Source organism: Epinephelus moara, chromosome 19, assembly GCF_006386435.1.
Source record: "Epinephelus moara isolate mb chromosome 19, YSFRI_EMoa_1.0, whole genome shotgun sequence".
Classification (NCBI taxonomy): Eukaryota; Metazoa; Chordata; class Actinopteri; order Perciformes; family Serranidae; genus Epinephelus; species Epinephelus moara.
The window spans coordinates 32,285,513-32,304,177 of NC_065524.1; the positions used below are offsets into that span (position 1 = coordinate 32,285,513).

Here is an 18,665-nt window from a genome sequence, read left to right on the forward strand (position 1 = left end):
TTTTCTTTTTTTTTTCTTTTCTTTTTTAAAAAACAAATAAAACAGGAAAGCCATCCTGGTTGTTAAAGTTACATCATGCCACAATAAATAAAGGTGTAGTTTAAAAAAAAGGGAGACAGAGGGAAGGACGATGAAAGGTTTTCTGTGCAAGATGGCTCTTCTGTGAAGCTTTAGCGCAAGTAGCAGTAGTAGTAGTAGTATGTGTAGAACTAGTAGTAGAAGTAGTGTTGGCGTCAGACTTCTGTGCTGGATGCGGTTTTCCCAGTGTGCAGTATGCAGGGAAAGGTGGGATGGTGTCAGGAAGGATTCTGGGTTGAAGTCGCTCGACTAAGGTGCAGATTCCCGCGGCTATCTCAACCCAAACTGGCCTGGGACCAGCGGTTTTAACAGCGGGAACGGCTCCACAACCTGCCGCCCTACTACAACACGCTTAACTAATACACATATAACACTGCGGTGCATTTATAAACAACTGGGAATCCACATCTGCACCCATGAACGGCTCGTCTCCCAGTTACACAGGAGGTCTGGTGGGTGGGTTAGCGGTAAGGTTGGGGCTGAGTGTGTCTCCCGGTCGCTCACTCCCTTGTTTGCATTAGTGGTAGGCTGTTTAGAGAGTGTGTTTATGTGCATGTGTGTGTGTCTGTGTGTGTCTCAGTAGCTGTTTTCGTGGCCTGCCAGGATGTAGAGGTTGCTGTGGGCTGTGGGGTTGTCTGTAGGCCTGCTCTCCAGCACCACCACCCTGCAAGACAAACAGAGCCAAAAACACAAGCACACACACACACAGAAGGTCCAGTTTAGATCAAGCAGGTAACAAAACATGAATCAGTCTTTATGTCACCGTTAAATCCCAGAGCCAGCCTGCTTCTGGCACAAATAAACACAACGCTGAGTAAAATAAAGTATGACGACATAGTAAAGGCCCAGGATTTATTGTAGCAATATGTTAGAGCCAGCCAGCAGCCCACACAGGATATGGTCCAAGCCTGTAAAAGCCCTGTTATTTGGAAAAAGGCAGCAGAGGGAGATGACTTGCTCCAACAGTAAACCCTTCACACAGTACACTGTTTACCCTGAGGAAAACTGAGAGAAAGCTGTTAATACTGTTTTAAAGGGACCCAAAGGCTCACACATTCACACATCATAACTCAGAGGGACTCAGCTGCTCGGTAACAACACAATAAACACCAAAACCATCCAAGAATCATTCTCTGTAGGTCAAAACTATTATATTCGTGCAGGTTTTATCAGTCCATGACACACTTAAAGGTGTACTTCACCCAAAAAAGACCGTTTGTATATCAATTACTCACCATGTGTTACGGTGAATTTGTGAGCGCATGCCTCAATGGTCACCAGTGTGTGAATGGGTGAATGTGACATGTGGTGTAAAAAAAAAAAAAGCGCTAGATGACACTTGCGTTACACTGCAGGAGTTGGTAAATGCGCTCCCGCCCCCTCTAGAATGCTCTCAGTTCTTTCTTTCAGATTCTCTGTTCATCTTGGAGGCATGAAAAACACATTTTCTTCTTGAGTTCAACGTGACACAGGGTGAGTAATTAATATACAAATGCTCATCGTGTGGGTCAAGTATTCCTTTACGAGCTGCTGCAACTGCTTTGTTTTAATTTTGTGATATTGCTACTTTCCTCCTGTGAGTTAAAACCAGTGTTAGCGTGCAGCATCAGCCCAGACAAGGATGATTTTGGTGTCTATGCTGTCGTGACTCCACAGGTTATATCCCCATTAAAGTGAATTTCCTCAGACACACTCTCTCCTCCTCTCACACGGTGTTAATACTCCTGATCAGTGACATCTGTCAACAAGCAGACCTCGAGAGTCCCGACAGAAAGAGACAGTGATTTGAGCTGGCAGGGGCCAGCGAGCAGTGGGTGTACCTGGGCCGAGTGCGACCTCTTTCCTCTGGATCTCTTCGGTCAGAACGTCTTCAGTGATGAGACATCAGAGAGGGTGTTAACAGAGACCTAAACGTGTGTGTGTGATGTATATAAGTGAGAAGGTGTGTGTGTGTGTTCTCACCTGTCTGATCCCAGTAGTCTGAAGATGCGTGTGCTGTCAGAGATCTCCTGGGTGATCTGATGAGTGTATGAGAAAGAGAGAAAAACAGACAGAGGTCAGAGCTTGACGGGAGACACCAGTTAAAATTCAAGTATCTTTAAAATTAAATAGGGACATTATTTAAGTCATGATAAAAAATAGCTAATTTAGGCTTAAAGGGTAACTTCAGTATTTTTCAACCTGGACCCTGTTTTCCCATGTTTTTGTTTCTAAGTGAGTAATGGGAACAACTGGTCCAGTATTGAGTGAGAGCATTGCAGATGGCAGCAACCAAACAGTTTGCAATGTAATCTTTCGGGGCAATAGCGCAGTGTCAATTTATATCCACTAAAAACTGCTTGTTTTTGCCTCTGACAGGCTCAGCTTGTCATTATAGAGGTCAAAAACACCGATGGCAAACGCTGTGTGCCAAAGAATACGCCCCTATTTATGTTTTTTATACAACCCCACATTGGCGGTGGCTATACGTGTTGGCACACCTGGATGCACTGCCCCACGACACTTCACGCCACTGTCCTATTTCCAGCCTCACCGCCCCTGCATTAATCGCATTTCTCCCACTTGCTCTCTGCTTGTACACACCAGCTCCCCCAACATCTCTTTTTTTCTGCTCTTGTGTCAGCTCAACTCCTCTCCTCACCACTGATGCACAAGGAGAACTCTATTGCTGTCTTGTGTGTGATGAAGATAGATGAGACTCGATGTTGAGGTTGAAAAATATCCTGAGCTAAATGAGCCCCAATCTCCGTTATCATGAAGGCAATGACCAAAAAGATACTGCCTGGAGAGTCGTAGCTCTGGACATTGGCTCTTCAGGTGAGAAATCAAGTTTAATTAGGGGCTGTCCAAACATGACTTTAAGCTAATGCAAGGATGGAGTAAGTACAGATCTTTCAGTAAAAGCAGTAATAACGTGCCTTGCCGGCATCAGTGTGTTTTCAGCTTAAGTGTCTAACAACATTATGGAAAGGATTCTTACAGCACTGGACCTTTTTGTTAAATAAAGTTAATGTTTTGTTTAACCAGAAACAGCCCCGAAATCACTGTCGCCAAACCCACCAGACTCCATTAAAATAAACACTAATTTTATTATCATAAAACACACTTCATTCAAAGTAAAAAACAAAAACAAACAAAAAAAAAAAATCCCAGCATAAAACTCACAAACACTGTTGGTTTGTCCTTTAATTGTTCCAACATTAACCAACTCTGGTTTGGTTTAAATAAACCCATAATTCCCCTAGGGAGACGTGAAAACATGCTGGCTCTATACACTCTTAAATGACTGTTTATTCAAATAGAGTCTGGTGAGTTTGTCAATTGTGATTTTGGGGCTGTTTCTGGTTAAACAAAAATGATCTTACGCTTAAACAAAAAAGGTCTATCTCTGTAAGGATCCTTTCCATAATGTCTTCAAACATTTATAACAACAATTTGAGCCTGTCACTGGCAAAAACAAGCTCTTTAAGTGGAGAGATGGACGGTGCACGAATGCTGTCGGTGGTTATGTTGCAGCCTGTTTCAATACTGTCATCTGCAGCGCTCTCGCTCGTTACTGGACCAGTTTCAAATATAGTTCTCCATTAGTCACTTAGATACATTAACATCGGAAAATAGGGTCCATGTTGAAAAATGTCAAAGTTCCCCTTTAATTTCACGACTTTGCAGGTCTGACATCTACACTGTTAATCTAATATCGTGCATCACTCACCTTCTAGTAATTCAGCTGCGACAACAATGGTAATCAAAATCCTGTTATATTGTGAGATTAAATAACATCCTGCCATGATGCCTGAGAGTGAACCTCATTATACGGTCTGAAGGTTCCATCTACTGTGCATGTTCCTCTAACACAGGCACACACACACAGAAACACTCCACATCGATCTCACCTCATTGGTCTTGAAACTGCGTCCCTGCATGCCGTGCCTCCAGAAGGCCAGAACACTGTCTTGGAGACAAACTGCAGAGAAACAGAAACAATAAGAAGGACTGTCTCTGTGAAGCTCAAATCAGCTTGTACTGTACAAATCCACAAGAGGATAAGCATGTAGAGTCAAGTATGAAATATCACTCATTCTTTCAGTGAATGAAAGATATTTTGGTCTCTATATCTATGTCATGAGTTGTATTTTTATGTGGCTCTTTTTCCTTTACCCGTGGATTCAATCTGGAAGTTGAAGGTGAGCTCAGCTGACAACTTCCTGCTGGATTTCAACCTGCCCTGGAGGTTCACGATCTTTATACACCCTGTAATGAGAGAGAAGGAGAGACGGAGTGAAAAACTGCACAGTGCAAATACACAGACGTGTAAAAACATGACTGTGTTACTTACTGTCGAGGCAGACTAAGATAGTGTCCCTCTCTAGCTGTGTGACGTGGATCACACACGTCTGTGGTGTGTCTGCAGGGAGAAATACACGGGCAGAGTTGTTTTAGTTCTCAGAGCACATCAAGCGCTGTTAGTTAACAAACTGGAACAGAACTGGTCACACTGCACTCACCTGCTTCTGTGAACCAGGAGGAGGTAGAGTTGGGGTTGACGGTGCCGAACCGGACCACCTGGTTGAGTTCGGTGCCTTTACTGACGGCCACGCAGATCAGAGGGTACGTCTGCTCCGGGACCACCAACATCTCAAAGACCTCCAACGGACACGGTAATGGGAAGTCGATGTTCTGTCGAGGAGATGAAGAGACAGTAGGTAAGAGAGGGAAGTTGCCACAGAAGGAAGTCAGCAGTATGTTCTGCTAGAGAAATAAACTGTACTGATTTAGACAGTAACATTATAACAGTGCAACATGTACGAACGATCCAAGTTTATCTGCATCTAGTGCTATCTTTAAATACATTTAAATTAAAAAAACAGTTTATATCTAAACATCCTTCAATGTTTTAACCTCAGAAGACATTAAACCAACCTTTAAAAATGTGCTGCATGTGTGTACTCTGTAATAAAATGAGCTACAACAGGAGGTCAGGAAACACAAATGGGAGGTTTCAAAGACTGAAAACTGACCTTGATGAGCATGAACTTCTGCATGGACTCCACCCACTCCAACAGCATGACACTAGACTGAAAGGCTCCACACAGGTACTTGTGGCCTGTGTACGGGTTACGAACTGCACAGAAACAACAACAGCGATAAGTAACTTTAAATTTCCTATCTTGGTCCACTGTGAATCTTAAACTCATAACTACCCCTGACATCTTTGTGTCTTGTGAAAAGAAGTCCAGTTAAACAGAGTCAGCCTGGTGCTTGCGTTATTGCAGAGTCATGAAAGAAGCACTACTTTGAGTCACAAAAAATAAAAATCACCCTTCACTAAAACTCACCTACGCAGCACTTTTGGCACCCTTTAGTGTCTGGAATTTTAGTGGACACCGCAAACTTCCTGTAAACAGACAAAGGAAGGAATCAGAGCCACTCAAAGCAGGCTTTTTGTGTTGAGGTTCACATCATGTGGCACAGATGGTTCAAAAGCCCTGTTTCCACCAAGCAGTTCAGTTCAGTACGCTTTCATTCTGTTTCCACTGTGAAAAGTTGTGGATGGTACCAATGGAATCGTTCTGTACGTCCCCATGTTTGGTCCCCCCTCTGTTGGGGTACCTAGCACACAGATCTGGTACTAAAAGGTGGAGCTGTGAACACTGCAGTCTGATTGGTCAGTAGAGGCTCATGTAACCACTGTTCATACCGTGGAGAGTTTTTTTAGTAACCTGTAATGTAAAGTGTTTGGTGGAAACGGGGCTAAACTGACATGTTCTGTTTTCATTACAAGATAGTCCAGTTTTCTATGACTAAAGACAGATCTGTAAAAAGGATTTCTTATTCCTTCTGATACACTTTTATTATTTACATGACTGATACATTTGACTTCCTGTTCGGAGAGTTACCTGGGAATCATCTTATCAGGCAGCTTGTGTGTGGGAATGGCTACTGGTAACTTCTGTAACTGTCTGGCCTGTTCGAACAGGCCGCTCAGAGTGTGGGAGTACAGCTGAGAGGCTTTTCCTGGAGTGGAATAAAACAGACGGCAATAGAATAAGAAAAAAGAACAGATGAGATGAAACCAAAAGTAAAGATTGAAAAACGTACACGACCTAAACCTGCTGCAAACAACAGAAAACTATTTGTATAACTTAGAAACAATTCAATCACGCAGACGTGTCATCGCTCACCAGATATGGAAAGAAGACAATTGTTCATGACATATAGCCAGGTACACCGCCGGGGAAAGAGCTGCAGACATACAAGATAGAGAGAGAAGAAAGATGCAGCGAATAAGTACCATAACAAAACAAGCTTCAATAAATTATCACAATTTTTTTGATGTAAGACGTAAAAAAAAGAGGGTGAAACCATCATTAAGTATGTTAATATTATCTTAAAATGCGTGATCTCCAGTCCCACCTGTTCCATCGAGGTCTCGTGCAGCTCATTAAGGTTTAACGTGTAGATTCCCTCTTCAGCTCCGAATATCAAATATTGGTCTGAAACACAAAAACAGGCAACAGCTCTCATTAGACAACACTGAAGAATCACTGACAGGTGGTTTGATTCAGAATGTAAGTGCGTCTGGTTTCCTGTTGGGTACCTCTGGTGTCGGGGTTGATCCAGGAGGTGGCACAGTGGATCTTCAGAGGACAGCCGTTGAACACCTTGGAGAAACACGCACCCATCTGCGAACGGGAGAAGATGATATGATGCAAATGACGAACTCAGATGATTAGCTGACATTTCTGCAGTGAACACCTCATTGAGCGAAATATAGATATTCCTTCCAGGTTGTTGAGCTTTCAGGAGGTGTGAATAGTTCTGTTTAAACACCTGACTGGTTTGCTACAGAGTAAACCAACTGGAAAATACTGTGTAATGCAACAAAGATGTGAAACAGGTGATTAAATATGATGGTATGTCCTCGTGAAGTTGACTTTACCAAATCAAAATGTCTGTTCCCCTGCACAGTACCACTCAAAATGTTTTCTAAAAGTGCCAAGTCAACTTCATTTATACAGCACATTTCATACGACAAGCGTAAACTCAATGTGCTTAAGATACATCATTTTTGTTTTTGTTCAAACTCTGGCTGCTGCATTCTGAATAAGCTGGAGTTCATTTGATGTCTGCTTTGTCAGTCCAGCAAAAAGTGCGATACAGTTTCCAGCCTACTGGAAATAAAAGCATGAACCAGGTTTTCAGAGTCTGACTGAGACAAGAAGCATCTAACTTTGGATATATTTCTGAGGTGATAAAAGACAGAGCTTCTGGAAGTTAAAATCAGTGTCTAAAATCACACCCAAGTTATGACATGCTCACATCATTTTACAGACAGGGCAGTTAACAAAGACTGAAAATCATTCCTTGAAGCCTTTGGTGCTACTGACAGAATCTCCAAAAAGCGCAAAAAGAGACAGTTACTTACATGGACTTTGGGTGTCGGGGGGAGGCCATTACTGATTGGCTTCTGTGACAGACAGATACACAACAAAGTCAGTCAACACTGGATTATAAATGATCCTAATACACTTAGAGCGATCTTACATATCGGAAATAATGAAGCTATAGATGCACATTAAGACACACTCCCTAGGTTTCTAACAGCACCATTGATTCCTGCAGATGGTAAACATTTCTTGCAAATTTGGGGTTTGTAAACAACTTTGTCTTATGCCTAATTTATAATTCTGCAGAAAAGCTTCCGCAGAGCTGCAGAGATGCATCACAGATGCCCTGGACAATGTGTATATGTGCCAGGCACTGCAGACGCTACAGAGGCAGCAGAGGTTTGATCAGATTTGAGCCAGGAGGTGGGATTTCCAGACAGTTCTATCCCAACACACGTGTGAAATTACATGCTACGTGCTTGTTGCTGTAGTGCTATGTACGCCAGGTGTGCGTGAGGGGAACCTGCACCAGACAGCACAGAACAAATAGGTGCACAGCCACAGAACGTATCAATAAGCATTAGGAGGTGATTAAGTCCCACCCATTCTTTGCAAAGGCACCCTGACTGACCAGGAGCTGCTCGTGCAACGAAAAGGATGTGACAAAACACAGCCAATCACATTCGATAGAGTGCCAGAACATTATGTCTGTTATTTACAATCATTATTGAGAGCAAATCTGGTGAAACATCCAACATCTGGACACACATGAACTTCATCAAGCCACTGCTGCAGGGCCTACTCAGCTTACCGGGACATCCTTCTTGTCTTTCCGTATGGGGACACTAGGGGGCATGGTGGACTGTCTGTCTGCTGGACTTTCCCTCTCCCCACCACCGTGTGGCGCTGTGTTCAACCCATTCCCTGCAACAAGGTAAACACACCTTAATGTGTGACGGACACACTCAGAGAGAGTAAATGTGTGTGTGTGTGAGGCACAGAGAGAGCATGTGATTATGCAGCTGTGTGTTCAAGGCAAAAGGTGAATGGAAAAAAAACTGCAATCACACTGACACCTTCTCATACATGTTTTTTTTTTTTTTTTTTTCAATGAATGCGATCTAACCTGCAGGACTGGAGACACAGTTAAACTGAAACAGTAACAAACAGACTACTGGGAGCAGAGAGGGAGGGAAGGAGGGAGCAGACTAGCAGGAAGAATACAGAGGATCAAATATAGTCATGAGCGAAGGGAAGGTGTTAATGCACCACATACAACCTGCGAGATAGTCAGCAATACTTGGTCACTAATGACTCACAGGTTTGTTTCCTCTACCACTCCAATACTCTGGCAAATAAGCTACAAATCTGCAAATCCTACTCTGTTAAAAACAGTACGAGTTGGCTGATAAAATAGAAACATAATCAGACCTTTATGCAGCAGCTATTAAAAAAAACATGTCCATTCATGAGAGAACAGCACTCACACATATGCACACATAAAGGAATGTGTGCCAGCTGAAGCCTTAAAGGAGCAATCCAGCATAACTGTGTTTCTCATCTTTGTTTAATGTTAATTTTGTTTAATTTATCCAGGTTTTCCAATCTGTTTCCTAATCAAACATAACCTAACACCACAGTTAACATCTCTGGAGAGAAAGTTGGTTCTAAAATACTTTGTAAAACATCCAGAGCACAAATAAGAAGAGCTTGGACTCAAATACAGCTCTGTCAACCTCAGCCAACTTGTTATAATATGACCCACCTTCTTTCGATTAATCTAGGGAGCAAACAGGTGAACAAAACTAACAAACTTCTGTTAACTTTAGTACCAAGATTATTATGGGAATTAAAGGCAGATTTTACTGAACTGTGGCTATCATGAACTGGCTTTCTCCTTCAGTGTAATGAAAATATAAACTAAAATATCTTGATGTACCTTGATCTGACGCACAGTCTGGGGATGCTGGGAATATTCCAAATACACCAATCATACTGGATATTTTTAGTAAGTACATTCCCTCAGAAGTGTCCTTACTAAGTTAAAACTAGTTTGTTTCTGCTTTGGTGTTTCAGTTCCTGTTCAGCTTCCATTTCTCATGTTCTGGTCTGTTGTTGTCGTCAGGGACAAAAAACCTGCCTCAAAGTGAATGTAATTGTTTTAGGGCTGCCCATGATGAAGAATTTTCCTAGTTGACCAATAGTCGTCATTTAGGACCATTAGTCAACTAGTCAGCCACATGTTTACAATATTAATTTAATTATTAAATGATATATTTTGGTGGTTTGAGTTGAAGGTGTGAGAAAGAATAGTATCAGTAACATTGTTAACACTGTGCTACATTACAGAGAAATACAAAACCGTACTAATGAACCTTCATTAATATAGGCCTATATTTTATCTACAAGTGCACGTCACACACTGAGCGAGCCGCCTGTTAATGACGCTGTGGGCTAATGGGCATGTAGCTACTTCCATGTTTCAGATGATACGTCATGTTTGTAGTCGACCAATGAAGATGAGTTTACATATCACCTTGGGTTCGTCCTTCACCTTCTCAAAATGATCCCACACTTTGGATTTCCTGCCCGACATGTTATTAACTAGCCTGTGGAATAACCGCAGGTACCAGCCCTGGAGATTAACCTGACTCCTGTCTGACTGCTGAGCGTGGACACTTTCTGTGTCTGTCCTTTCAAAGTAAATTCCTACATGGTCCAGACATAAAGGTTTTGATTAATTTTGAGAAGGTGCAGCTCCTAATGGAGTTATTTTTTTCTGTGACTAAGCGACCAATCTTGCCGACTAATGACCTTTCTGGTTAACTATAGGGGGGGCAGCCCTAAATTGTTAAACTAGTGCTCTGATGTAAGTGTTTCCTTAAGTTTGATTAAGTTAGCTGAGATTTTAGACTTCACATTTATAAAGCTGCCAACAGGAACAAGAAAGACCAAATTTAATCTAATGAGTGAAATTAAAAAACAGAGAAACAAACACCAAACATCACTATCATGCTTCGTTGCCAGGACAATGTTTTCTCCTCTTCGTTCTTCCTCCTAGGAAGCGAGGGGTAGTGGTAGCAGACTACTAGCTTTTGATTGATTGTGTTAAACAACCAATCAGGCTTCACAAAACAAAACAAAACAAAAAAAAGACAAACACTTAAACTGAGCAGGAGCTGATGGACGGAAGGAGCTACAAACAAAAGATTTCAAAGCACTGTTATTAATGGACTCATGGAACAAAGAAATCAGACTACGAGGACTGACTAATGGGAGACCACACAACCAGTCGAAGGGGACAACAGGGTCTGCGGACACTACCAATCTACCAAGTGGCTGCTCTTACTCTTATCCTTTATCTCCTCTTTTTCCTGCTCCTCTTTCACCTCCTTCAGCACCTCCCAAGCCTCCTCCAGCTCCTCCTCTGTGTGAGGCGTGTGGAGCCACTCCCAGAAATGCCTAAAGCTCCCATCATCCTCTGGGGCAGAGTTTTCGACGTCCGTGCGCTTCGGGCTCTCGTTACCTAGGCTGCTGCGGCGGTGGGGTGGCAGCTTCGGGGGCGGGGGCCGCGGGGGGACGTTGGAGGCGGGCTTGGCGGGGCTTGGCGTCTGTGGGACTGGGCAGCGCTTGATGGTCCCTCCGCCTCCGCCGTCGTCCTCGCTGTGTGAATGGCTGTCGTCGTGTTTTAGTTGTTGCTGCTGCTGCGGGGGCTGGGATGAGCAGATCGACTTCGGCTGAAGGGAAAAACAGAAACGGAAAAAGGGCCAACTTTTAATTTAAAACCAGGCACCTCCTGATTTTATTGACATTAAACAGACTTCACTAAAACAAATCCTCAAATGACTGTGGCTGATGGATGCTTTCAGGTGTTCATACCTTGGGAGGAAGTGGAGGCGGGACCTTTGGCCTCATGATAGTGCTTGATTTACTGAAGAATAAGAGGAGAAACTTTGACATTCTGCTTCACACAACACATAAAATACACTCAAACCTGCTGTTTATTACAAACAAAGTTGCACTGAAAACAATATTGAGTCACTGGCTATGGTTAAACTTGCCATTTCAATCCATTTTTCGCTTTGACCATCAAGCACAGATTTCATAAAATCACATATTTTAGTATCTAAACTCATTCTTAAATCTTAGTTTTAGTTTCTTTACACAGTTCTTGGTAAACAGACTGGATCACACATAGACTAAGTACAGACAAGCTGTTAAAATCTAGTTTTAAAATTTGAAATGAAGACATGACATTTTCTGTGCACCCAGACCAGACTAGATTATTTAATGGAGTGATTAGATGTTAAAAGAAACCCTGAAATGACAAGTACAACCACAGCCCGACACCACTTGACAGACAGACACAAGGGAGCTGCTTTAACAGCCTGACCACTACATACAAACAGACTGAATCATTAGAGATAATTAAGAACAACTACAGATGCAGCATGTGTAAAGTCTCTGAGAACAGCAGTGCTGACTTTGAAACACTAAAGGTTTACAGCCAGTGGTGCTGAAAGTGCTACATAACTCTCTGTTGGAAATACTTCAAATTTAGTTTCTATAAATTATGCTTTGTTAAAGAGAATGATCATTTTGACCACAGAGCAGCACTGTATCTGCAGAGACTTTATCCATTTTGCCTTTAAGATATATAAAGATAAATTGAGCTACGTGTTAATGACTGACACATAAAGAACCAATCAGAGCACACAAATCAAAACAGAAAAGGCTGAGGGCCAATCACAGTGAGCACAAATACAGGAACACCAATGACAGTGAATCGCAGTGACTTAAGTGTTTACATGCACACTTTTTTAGTCTTAATCAGAAAATGCTAAAGGGATCATTCAAATTATTATTATTATTATTATTCAACATTCTCAAAAGAGTGTGCATGTAAACAAAGTCAGTGAATCAGTTGAATGGTAGTCAACAGAAATATGACTTATATTATATAATGTAAACTGTATCAGTAAAGCCTGATCAGTAGCTGACACAGTTTACACATCCATGTCTGTGACTGAGCATGTTCAGGGTAGAATGCAAACACTGTGTTGGCATGTTGGAAAATGTGGCATGGTGGTGATTGGTGGGTGGTGGGTGGCAAATGGCAAAGAGCCTCCTTCAGGAGAGCGTGTAAGGGAGCTGAAGAAAACACCCATGGGTGCAGAAACTGGGGAAGGTGGCAAAGACGCATCTCAAAAGAAAGCAGGTGAGTTGTAACACGGTTGACTGATCCTAGAAACTCGTTCCACAACTGTTTTCCTGGAGACAGACTAAAGCCCTGATCACACAGGACATGTTTTAGCAGCGTTTTGCTCGTGTTTTTTTGAGTTGCGACACATTTGGAGTTTTTGCCGGAGTGCTCTGAACGCCTCGAGTTGAAAAAACTTCATCTTTGCAACCTGCAAAACGCTTTCTGCGTGATCAGGGCCAGATACTGGAAATTTCAAAGTGTAGGTTTAAACCTCCAGTGGTTCATTTAGTGATGTCACAGCCAGGAAATGCTGCTCTGATTCTACTTTACACTGCTATTGATCGCAGCCCATTTAGGAATTCGGGTCCTTTCTATTTTTGTATTCATTGTACTCTGTGTGTGTGTTTGTGCTAAGTACTGAGGCCTTTCTGACTGCAGTGGAAAATATATGTCTTGAAGGAACGCTCTGGTCCGCCGCAGACATTTGGCTCTTACACAATGAGGGATGAGGCCGGACGCCAGATATACAGTTTTATAGAGGCAGGAGAGGACAGCGTGAATGCACACGCACACGTTCGCGCACACACACACAGCAAGGAGGCACACAGATGGTGATGCAAGTGGAGAACAAAACAAGACAACAGACAGAAAGACAAGGCCACGAGGACCAGTCATCTGAGCACTGAAACTAAACCAAGACCTCGTATTTGAAGCATCGAATAACAGCTAAGGTTTCGGTGCAAATTTAAGATACGATGTTCCAGAATTTCACATATAGCTCAGTTAACATGTAGCTACAATATCCTTTTTGATGCTGTGGTGTTTAGCCCTACACATAGCAGAAGTTTTCCGCTGTCCCTGCATATCTACGAAGGTAAAATGTTGAAATAACGGAAAGATGAACACCAAACTTTCTCTGTTATCTGCCGTCAGGTGAGTTTGGGGGTTAGGGTTACTGTTAGTAGCTAGTACACTTCACAAAGACAGCAACAATGGCAAAGAAAACAGGCTGTAAACACACACAAACACAGGTGGCATATGTGGCGTGATGGCGGGGTGTGCTGCATAGAAATGCGTTGATGAAACTGTGGCAAAGACAGGAAGCCTTCCGCCTTGTCTTACTCCTCTTCCTCATCCTTTCCTCTAGGAAAAGACGGAGGAATGAGGAAAGACCAAGACAGGGAGGGAGAGGCTTCCGGGCTTCTAAGACTGGGAGAGAACTTACTGAGTGTGAGTTTCATCATCATCTGCACCATCATCATCCTCATCATCATCATCCCCTAAGTGTGCCACATGGCCCCTGGGAGAGGAGGTGAAGATAAGGAGGGGAGGAGGTAAGAAAGGAGAAGGGACGGGTGGGAGAAGGGGAGGAAGAGAGTAGAAATAGAAAGTTGAGGCAGGGAGGGTAAAGGAGGGAGGGAGATTAAGGGAGCAAGCAAAGGAGGTAGGAGATGACAACAGGAGGAGGAAGAGGCAAGACAGGATAGAGGAAGGAGGGAGAGGGGAGGGAGATCTGAGTGAAGCTTGGTCCACAAACTACCTCTAACCCTTGAACCCTGGGCAGATCTGAAAGGACTGAACAGATCCAAACACAAAAGAAGACTCCCAATCTGCTGACAAATCATTAGATCACTACATGTCCAATCATTCCTACCTGAACAACATGGCAACAACATGCTGCTGACACTCACCTGTACCGTTCAAATCTATACAGTCCTTACAGATCTACACAACGTCCTACACAGTAGACTTTAACTCTATGGGTTCTCTCAGTTAATTCACAGGAACCTAAACACAATTTATATCCTGTAAATTCTCAAATATTTATTTAGCTCATTATTTCAAACTGGTTCACATCAGAGACATGAGCCCTGTTTCCACCGAGCAGAACGGTACAATAGAGTTCAGTTCAGTACGCTTTTTTTCCGTTTCCACAGTTAAAAGTTGTGGATGGTACCAATGGAACCAGACTGTACCGTCCCCATGTTTGGTCCCCCCTCTGTTGGGGTACCTAGCACACAGATCTGGTACTAAAAGGTGGAGCTGTGAACACTGCAGTCTGATTGGTCAGTAGAGGACGGTCACTCTGCTCAGGGCTGAGTTGTGTCTGGTTTTGAGGCTCATGTAACCACTGTTCCAATCCTCATTCAGACAAAAAAAACAAAAACGTTGTGGAGCGTCGTTCCTGTGGGCTACAGCAACACTAAACCCCTGAGCTTGCCTGAGAAGGACTAAATGCACAAACCTGCTATTTTTAAATACCCCATGGAGAGAGACTCTCACTGCAGCCTGTTCTATTTTGTTCTGAAAATGTTGGCATGCAGCCTCGTTCTGTGGACGATAAATCAGGTGCAGACTGATAAAGGAGGAAATACAGTGAGCGCTGGACGGAGCAGTGAGTGACAACAACCCCGCCCACATTTAAGAGTACTGTTTGTGGTGGAAACACTAGGGTCTAGGTACCATGTCTGAAGGGTTACTGTTGGTTCCATAGGTACCATACTGAAAGTGTTTGGTGGAAACAGGTATATACTGATTTTCTGTTTGAGAATATTTTAACAGACATCTCCCTGTTTTAGATTTGAGTTTGAAAATAAACCGAATCGAAATACCGATATCTCTCAAAAGATGAGTGCCATTGTGTCTACCTTGCCATTCTTTTCAACACTTCCTGTCGATGTTTAACATTAAAACTCTTGGCCTTCTGAGCCACTGGAAGGTTTTTAATTTGAAACATCTGCACAGGAAGTGTTGTGTTTCACAGAGAGTAGCTTTCACTTGATCTAAAGAATGGCAAAGTAGAAGTCAATGAAGGAAAAAAGTAATGCCTGCACACTTACTCCATGCCACAAAAGTTTAATGGAGACATTTTGATCCCACACGGATCTTTGTAAGGTCCAAACTTTTTGACCTCTGAACATTTTTTCTGTTGTCTTGATTAAAACCTTTGTGGCATAGAGTGTGTAGGCGCTATCTGTGGATAGCCTCGCACCTACAAGATGTGTATATGATTATTCTCCCTCAACAAAGTGGAAGTAATTGAAATCAATTAGCAAATAAAAACAGCATTACTGTAAAAAGAGAATCTTGACAATGAGATCCATGACACAACAGGTCATTTTGCTCCTTCTGGAAGATTTTTACCTGGGGACTTAATTAAAGACTAGCCTTTTATTTGTTTGTGCTATTTTTGGAGACCATGCCAGTTTTAGAATACTGGTTTTATTTGAGAATTTACAGTATTAACAAGGGCTGTTTATGTTGGGATACATTTATGCCATCCAGCTAGAACCAACTCCAAGCCACATACATAATACTAACCCTTTTCATGTATTTAGATACAGGAAGTAGATTTAAAAATCTGCCGTGACAAAACCAGAAACGAGAGAAATCCTTGGTCAAACTGACTCTTGTATTCACTAAAATAAACCATAAACTGCATTTTACCCAGGTCTGTTAACTAGTGACAGGAGCTGTAATGAAGCTATAACCTCAAAGACTGAAACAAGATCACTGTTGTCAACTCTACGACTACCTCTGTCCACTAAAGGAGACAAAACTGGGAGCAACTCAAACTAAAGACACTACATTTTAAGTGTGTGGCCAAACAGTCTTTCAGAACTCTGTTAATTCAACATATCTAGGTTATATATAAAACATTAATTCAGCAGACCTTTTCACAACATGAGGATTTGCAGCGCATTGGTCGCATCAGATTGTCTCATAGAAAATAGCAAAGCACTGTGATTATAATTATCTTTAGGGCAAGAGAAAACAGACTGGACTCCAGAGACTGGCCATTAACATTGCTAGACACCCACTGCAGCTTTGACTGTACTGTATATACTGTACGTGCGCATGTGTGTGTGTGTGAGCGCACACATGAGAGTGTGAGTGCGTGTGTGTGTGTGTGTGAGTGAGCCATGCTCTGCAGGAAGCCCCTATGAAGCACAGCCGTCTCCTGATGACATCAAAGCGTGAAGCAAGGCGCAGAGGGAAAATAAAACCCAGAGGAATCCAAAATGCTCAGAGCAGTGACAGCCTGGAGTCATTAACAACAGCGTTAGTTGCGTGTGATTGGCCCGATTAGTCCTGCCATTAACAATGATTGGCTGATGGGTGGGCGTGGTTAGAAAAACGGCAAATCAAGAGGTCCTGAGTGGATCAGGATATGAGAGGGGTCTGACTTACCTCTGCTGTAGCTCCTCCTCCACAGATTTGAGAAGACTCCTGTTTGTCAGACGAGCGAAGAGAAAAGTACAAATGAGAGAACATGATGGAGATAAATGAGAGAACGAAATCTACATGCTTGAGGAACACTTTACCCTGATCTGAACCTGAGCTTTCTGCTTACAAAGCACACTTGAAAGCACACAAACACACACAGCTTACAGAACATCCTCCAGCTGCAATTATGAATAAATCATCAAACCTACAGCTGACAGAAAACCTGCCCTATCTCACATCCTGGCTCTCCCTGTTAGTCATCCTCCCCTAAAGGCTGTGGACTAACTGCAACTGCAGATGAAAGAAGAAGAGGTAGCAGAGATAAAGAGACGGAGGTGCAAGAACAGAAAGAAATAAACATCACCCCAAAAAAAAAGGATAGCAAATGACTCACTTGTTTCCTCCCAGCAGACTTGGTGAATCGTGTCCATACTCCAGCTGCAAGTCCTAGAAGACAAACAACTGACATTAATACTGTGACATAACACTTCAGAACTGCTTCACTTAAAATGTGCTACTGTATTTGATTTCTCAAGTGCCACAATAAACCACACTGACTGAAATAGTGACTACAACTGAAGCCTTGTTCAGGAGTCAAAGTATTGCAGGGCTGCTAGACTGCTAGATATAATAATTTAAGTTTAATAGATACACAGATGTACACAGTGAGCATATGGCTAACTAAGTGCATAGATTTGACTCTTGCTGAGTTCACATTGTGGCCTAAAAAAATCTATATATTATTAACAAGATGTGAGCCATGTTCTGATAAAGAAGATGTTTGACGGATTTGCAGATACAATTAAAAAAAACCTGAAATGGAATTTCAGTTGCAAGGTGGGTAACAGAATAATTTAGCCAAAACAAAATTAGAGTAAAGCAACCAATGAACTCCTTCTTTTTCATTATTAGAAAGAGCAACAAGGATAGCAGGTTGACACACGTATAGACCTGCAGTCATCCTGCTGTTTTTGTTTTTTAATTTTTACATATCCGCTCAGTTTGTATGACACAAAAATTGGTTCTTAACCCGTTTTTCCTCGACCTTTTTGTCCTGTGGTAAAAGGAGGAAACGTCTCATGACCTGTCATCACAAGTTATGGCGTCTACAGTATGTGGACTCATTTTTGGGCACCAAAAGTATCCAGTATGTCACAAGAAAAAAAAAAAAAAATCATTAATCATAGCACATTTTATAGCTAGCTAATAAAGATAGGCTAAAATCTAATTGGGAAATGACAAGGGCTTTTTTAATGTAACCTGTAACTCCACAAATTAATGTAACCTAGTTTGTTGATGTGCTCATTATTTCTTGAAAGTAGCACTCTATTAAGTCATTTGCCAGCCATGCTAACGGTCACATCTTAGAGGCGTGTTAGAGCAGATAAACACTCTTGTGTTTTGGTTTTGGAGAGGCACTTAAAAAAAAGACATTACCTTACAAAGTCTTAATAAATAAATAAATACTGACAGGTAAATTCACAATGGATTGCAGCCGCTGAGAGCACCATGAATTGCACATCACCTGGAAACCACTATCTGCCCCATCTCAAAATCTGACTCACAAAAAAATACTGCACTAATGATATTACAGCACAAACATGCCCACAGAGTGCAATTTGCCCTTCCTGCACCTGTGGCGGAACATGCATGTTGCCTTTGCGCCAAGAACTCAGGAGGTCAAATAATCGCAGAGAGAAAGACAACTGAAATTTTCAGACTGCAAGCTACAAGTGCTGAACGCTGGCTGCCATGATCACTGGAAAGTT

The 18,665-nt window shown here is 42.3% G+C and overlaps 1 protein-coding gene across 11 annotated transcripts in view; it reads right to left on the reverse strand.

Annotated features, from left to right (window-relative positions):
- The window catches only part of LOC126407084 (mitogen-activated protein kinase kinase kinase kinase 3-like), a 53,406-nt gene continuing 34,741 nt past the window's right edge, over nt 1-18,665 (reverse strand). For 4 of the 11 annotated variants that reach the window (XM_050071760.1, XM_050071758.1, XM_050071757.1 and 1 more), the window contains 20 exons: nt 17,291-17,343; nt 16,861-16,899; nt 13,895-13,969; nt 11,346-11,397; nt 10,816-11,203; nt 8,278-8,390; nt 7,505-7,546; nt 6,677-6,761; nt 6,493-6,572; nt 6,261-6,321; nt 5,976-6,093; nt 5,415-5,473; nt 5,097-5,200; nt 4,584-4,755; nt 4,415-4,483; nt 4,237-4,329; nt 3,972-4,042; nt 2,041-2,096; nt 1,899-1,946; nt 1-742 (listed from right to left, as the gene is read on the reverse strand). In XM_050071760.1, the coding sequence (XP_049927717.1) occupies nt 655-742; nt 1,899-1,946; nt 2,041-2,096; nt 3,972-4,042; nt 4,237-4,329; nt 4,415-4,483; nt 4,584-4,755; nt 5,097-5,200; nt 5,415-5,473; nt 5,976-6,093; nt 6,261-6,321; nt 6,493-6,572; nt 6,677-6,761; nt 7,505-7,546; nt 8,278-8,390; nt 10,816-11,203; nt 11,346-11,397; nt 13,895-13,969; nt 16,861-16,899; nt 17,291-17,343 (1,866 nt within the window). In that variant the 3' untranslated portion in view covers nt 1-654. The remainder of the gene's footprint in view (nt 743-1,898; nt 1,947-2,040; nt 2,097-3,971; nt 4,043-4,236; nt 4,330-4,414; nt 4,484-4,583; nt 4,756-5,096; nt 5,201-5,414; nt 5,474-5,975; nt 6,094-6,260; nt 6,322-6,492; nt 6,573-6,676; nt 6,762-7,504; nt 7,547-8,277; nt 8,391-10,815; nt 11,204-11,345; nt 11,398-13,894; nt 13,970-16,860; nt 16,900-17,290; nt 17,344-18,665) is intronic. The other 7 variants (XM_050071765.1, XM_050071763.1, XM_050071764.1 and 4 more) reach the window with 4 other exon arrangements.